This window comes from Topomyia yanbarensis, chromosome 1, assembly GCF_030247195.1.
Source record: "Topomyia yanbarensis strain Yona2022 chromosome 1, ASM3024719v1, whole genome shotgun sequence".
Taxonomy (NCBI): Eukaryota; Metazoa; Arthropoda; class Insecta; order Diptera; family Culicidae; genus Topomyia; species Topomyia yanbarensis.
In genome coordinates, this window is record NC_080670.1 from 159,039,569 (window position 1) to 159,045,568 (window position 6,000).

Here is a 6,000-nt window from a genome sequence, read left to right on the forward strand (position 1 = left end):
GAGGGTGTGGCCTAACCAGCGAATCACGACTGTATTTCCTATCTCAACTATTCAAAATAGCGTTTATTTTTTCAAATATCAGATCGTCAGCAATAACCTAACCAATAACAAAATAGAAAAAAGAAGACCACCTAATCGAATTCGCACTAAATTCTTCATTTTATTTCAGTTGGACTTCAACGAATACATTGTAATTTTCGTGGCGTCCTTTCTACTAACTGTTCTTTTCGAGACTCCATTTAGCAACATTAAAAAACTTCTCTTCGGTAACAAGAGAACACGGAGTAATGCCAAAGAACTCGTTAGTACATCTACAATGGAACAACCGGAAAGTGGAAGTTCGTGTGATATCAACGAGAATAGCAATAAAACGATCGTCTATCCTTTCAATCAGGCTAAAGACTTGAATGAATGATGTATATATGCTACAAGCTATTTAGAATGTTTTAGTATTTAAGGAAACCAGAATATAGAGATAAAAGATTATTTATACCAAATAAATCGAATTCAATAAGACTGTGCGCTGCTGATTTTTGAAAAATATGATTATAAGTTTTATAATAATATTTTCAATGAGGCCTATGTAAAGCAGGCACAAGTTAAATAAATAAAATTATGGGATGTCTCTTCAATTGTGTTTTATATACAATTTCTTTGTTTAACAATTATTACATCATGTGATATTTTTACCCCCCCCCCCCTTTTTCAGACGATTTCGCTATATTTTCAAAGCAGCGTGCACTCAGTGCACTAGTGCGACTGCCGGAAGGTAAAGACAACATTGATTTTTTACCAATCCTCTTAAGGCTGTTATCACAGTGAAGTTACATGTAGATATTACATGTAACATCATAGTTAAGTTACAGATTGATAACATAATTTTGGCCTTGAATTGTTTCGTTCTTGATATGGTCACAGAGAACAGACATCCATGATCGAACAAATAATATATTTAAAAAACTTGTGTAAACGTTTGAATTAATATACGATAAAACACTAGCGCCGCCACACCAGTGATCTCAACTAACCGTCAAACCTATTCCGGAACCGGTTCGGAATCCTCAATGAATTCAGTATGGATTGCAGCTCAATGGATACAACCGATTTCGACTTATTCGGTTGATGCATTTGAGCTGAAATCTACTCAGAATTCCGAACCGGTTCCAGACTGGGTAGAGGTATAACCGCTGTCAATTCAGTCGAACTCAGCTACTAAAAAACATAACAGACATTTGGCATAACGAACATTTGGCATAATGGGCATTTGGAATAACGAACATTTGGCATAACGGACATTTGGCATAGTTTTGCTAAGTGATCTCACTGAAAGTCATTTGGCATAACATACGAATGTGTAGTTTATCAGGTGAATGACTTATAAGGTTAAAGCTGCACTAAGCAATAATAATAATAATGTGTTATCTATTACCTAATATTGATTATAGTTCGAGTGAATTTTTAACATTTTATAACTGATTTTGCCTTCTTTTAAATATGAGCAGTTCTTTTGAGTTTCATTTTTGAAATTTTTGTGCTTGTTCATTCTTGCAATGGATTCTTTGCTATGACATAGGGGACCGCGGGGCAAGTCCGACACCTTAAGCGCAATAATTTTTCTAAAATTCCACAAAGCTCCTAAAATTGTATATTCTGTGCATAATTCTTGTTTAGGTAGTTCTTAAAATATAATTTTTTCAGCGTTTCAAAAAATTGAATTCATTAAAAATTATTGGTTGCCAAAAAATGGAGAAAAATGACATTTTAAAAACGCTGCGGGTAAGACCGACACCCCAAAGGGGCAAGAGCGACCCCCTTTTGAACTTTCTTTTTGTCCATTTTTTTCCATTAAAAATGTATTGTGTATGTGTGATAAAGTGCAATTATGTGTATATGAGTATGTGTGATGCAAACGCATGGTTTTTGTAGTTTCATCGCGTAGCAAGAGGAAGAACATTCGAATGCGTGGTGTTATGAATAAATAATGTTTAACGCATGGTTTATATTATGGTACGGATTTTCTCAAGTAATTCTTTCGAGCTTTATTGCCACTTGTATAGCAATTATAACGAAGAAGAGCTGTTCTGCAAGCAGATTATATACGCTGTTACTAGGACTCATTCATTTAAAAGTGACGCACGCTTCGTAGTAAGCTATCCGGTTCGTGTTGTAATTTTTCGGAACACTGTTGATCAATAATCCGACGGTCAATGAAAATTTTTCATCAATATTATTTGAAAATCTCATATTAGATTATACTTTTCATTCCTTTTTGTAATATTCATAGTTATATTACAAAAGGAAATGAAATGTATAATTTAATATGAGATTTTCAAATAGAATTGATGAAAAATTTTCATTGACCGTCGGATTATTGATCAACAGTGTTCCGAAAAATCACAACACGAACCGGATAGCTTACTACGAAGCGTGCGTCACGTTCAATTTAATTCTTATTTTTTTTTTGGTCGGCTTGAGATAATACTGAAAAATAAATGCAAAAAACATAGTTTCCGTGTATTCTGATTGTTAACATGACGTAATTATAGTATAATTGAATACAACAAATATACCGAGTCGTTTGTATCGAATCAAAAACGAACCCAATCATCTAAACACCGTGTTGGTCTTACCCCACCCAAAAACTGTCGGTCTTACCCCAACAGCATTTTTGTTAAATGCTCAATTAACAGTATTGAAATACTCAAACATAAGATATGTTTACACACAAATAACGATATGGAGAGTAGAATAGAATGTGTGACACAAAAACTGGTTATTTTCAAAGCTTTTGTGTTATTAAAACCTTAAAATGTATCAACTAAAAATAACATCCAAAAGCGCATCAACTTTGCTTTCGCTTGTTTTGTTTATTTCGTTGACGTTTAATGAACCCATATGGCATCGATGTGTATCGAAATGCCTAAAATAATGGTACTAATAATATCCTGTCATTATTGTATGATTTAAAATTTGATATCTGGGAAAAGTCGTGGGGTGTCGGACTTACCCAGGGTGTCGGGCTTACCCCCAGTTCCCCTACGTTTTAGTAAAGTATAGTGTAGAACTGCGATCCACCCGACGTATGTTTTGTTTTGGCCATTATTATTATGATCGCCAATGAGTTTTGGTTTTCCATACAATGTTACAATTCATCAAGTTGTCCTTATTATCTTTCTTTATATCATGAGCTGTTCTTTCGAACTATTTACTTTATCATTTGTGGATTTCATCATATTTTTCAAACGATGATTTATTGAATGAACCTACATATATTAAACCGTCGGTTGTTACACTGCTCTAGCACTTAGGGCGAAGCCAGTACAAAGCGATTTTGCCGCATAACCGAGACCAAGGATTCGAAGCGGCGCAAAGCCGCTGAGGATTCACTGGACGAGGTGGCCGCCGACCCGCCGTCGAAAGCGGCGAACCCCTCGCAATCAAAAATGTGATCCACTCGTTTGCCCGGATTACTCAAACATAGGGGCTATAAATTAGTTTAATTCCGACGGAGCGACAGCGATGTCGGACAGCACGCGACTTGAAGCGATGTGGCTTAGCAGCAATAGTAGTAAATGTTGTTGTATTAATTGGTAAAGAAGAATTAAAGTCATTTGAATATTTAGGTAGTTGCCGTTATGCTCAAACCTGTGATCAACACGTCAGCTGCTTACAACTGCATAACTAACTTTCCCTCAAACGATGAACGTTATTGTCAACATACAATCGAAATACATAATACATACAAGAAAGGATATACTCAAAAACATCCTGGTAATCAATAACTTTATGACTACATATACATATGCTAAACGACCGTAATGCTAAATTACTGTTTTCCTTAACATAAAAATATTTGTACGGAAAGACCTTCATCAGTAGCATGGCTTAAAATTATGCCTGCCTTCTCGAACAGTTTTAAATTATGTGTTTCCCCTGTAGTTGAAAAAATGGTAAATGACTCCCAGTGTGATCACTTCTAAAAATTCTCAATTCTCAAAATTATGCCAAATGACCGTTATGCCAAATATCCGTTATGCCAAATGACCTGCAGTGTGATCAATTCTCAAAATTATGCTAAATGACCATTATGCCAAATGACCGTTATGCCAAATGTCCGTTATGCCAAATGACCTTCAGTGTACAGTCGTGATTCGCTGGTTGGACCACACCTCTGTCCAACTAACGAATTTGATTCGTTAGTTGGACCGACTGACAAATGTCAAAAACTCTCCAAAGGAGACGTTAGTAGTGTAATTTCATCTATTCACATCTCTAATAATTGTCAGATTGATTGTCAAAGTAAATTTGACATAAGATTTTGAAATTCAGATGCTTTTTAGTTGGACAATGGTCCAACTAGCGGAGGTCCAACCAAAAAGCAGTCCAGTTAAAAAGTGTCCAACCAGCGAATCACGACTGTAATCAATTCTCAAAATTATGCCAAATGACCATTATTCCAAATAACCGTTATGCCAAATGTCCGTTATGCCAAATGACCTTATGCCAATTGACCCAGACCCGGAGCTATGGCCCATCCTCCGAAGCGTGTATTTTGGCTGAGGTTTGCGGTGAACGCTCTCCAAGCCGAACCGCTCAACTGAAATCCATAAACTAAAAAGATCATTGAAGAAAAATGTACTATGGTGTACTTAAACGGATCGATCTCCCAATAATTTTTATTTTGGAAAAAAACATGTTGACCAAGAAATTGAGTTTTGTCTTGTTCAAAATTTCAAACTAAAATTCTTTGCAAAAAATTAAATTTTTTTGATCAATAAGGAAACCATTCAAGTACACAAGAATGTAAATACAAACAATTAAAAAACATTTTTTTGAAGATCGGACGAATAGTTTTTGAGATATTAAGTTCACTGCAACGATACTTTTCAAAAAACTTCATTCCGAGATAATTGCGTTTAAAGTTTTGTGTCCCCTCCATTCGTAGAAAAACCAGCGCGCTGCAAACGATTATAATTTAAAATCTGATGCTCCGACCCGGATGACATTTCTCGCAGATATTTTCAAAAGTATGTACTTTTAAAATATTCAATAATTTTTTTTGATTTTTTTAGTTCCAACCTTGCATATAACCGAAGACTGCATATCAAGAAGACTGGCAATTCTGTCCAGAATCTGGAGACAGCAACAGCAACGCCACTTGCGGGTAAAGGTGGTACTTCCCATAGTGATGAACACACTCATATACACTTTTACATAAAGCTTCCTACCTTCCTCCAATAGAGGCGCTGTAACCTCTGTCGCTTCTCGTTTGTATGGGGGAAGGAAAGAGATATCAGTCTTCTTAATATGTAGTCTTCGATATAACCCCTTAATATACAACACCCCGCAAGAGAAGAAACATACCGAAATCTAGAGCCATTTATCTCCGAACATCTATTCGAATAGTTCTGGCGGTGAACTTTCATGGGCCATTCAACTCCTGCTAGAGCCATTTAGCTCCCAGCTTTGTCGCGATCTACTCGGATAGTCTCCGACAGAGAGTTCCTTGACGGTGGAATTTCTCCCAATACTTAGTTTCATACCGATCCACACGGATAATCCCCGGTGGTGAATCTAAACTACTCCGACTCGGTAGTGCATCTATCCTACTCAACGAGACAAGCAGTAGGTTTCGAGATCGATCCGGCGATTCCGGATGGACGACTCACCGCTTGTGCTTCAGGCAACCTACGCGATCTGATCCCCGGCGATGGAATTAATCTGCTCACGAGCTTCCCGATAGGGATCCGAGCTCGGTCCAGTGGTTCCGAGTAGAACACGGCGAATGCTACACAGGCGTCTCGACGACCCGCTTCGACGCTTGGCCATTGCAAAAGAAATATTCTTTTGAATGCTCAAGTTCCCCCTTTCATATTGTGACAAATGTCAAAGTATCAGATGCTGGGCTTTCAGTTAGCTCAGAACTGAACCGAGGAAAAGGTGCGCCAAGTGTTGAACGACCTGCTAAAGTCGCCCTTCCAGTCCGGCAGCAATGCCACT

The 6,000-nt window shown here is 37.2% G+C and overlaps 1 protein-coding gene across 2 annotated transcripts in view; it reads left to right on the plus strand.

Moving 5' to 3' along the window:
* The window catches only part of LOC131678983 (O-acyltransferase like protein), a 40,311-nt gene extending 39,679 nt beyond the window's left edge, over positions 1-632 (plus strand). For both annotated transcript variants that reach the window (XM_058959496.1, XM_058959487.1), the window contains exon 10: positions 170-632. In XM_058959496.1, the coding sequence (XP_058815479.1) occupies positions 170-415 (246 nt within the window). In that variant the 3' untranslated portion in view covers positions 416-632. The remainder of the gene's footprint in view (positions 1-169) is intronic.
* Positions 633-6,000: the final 5,368 nt, after the last annotated feature.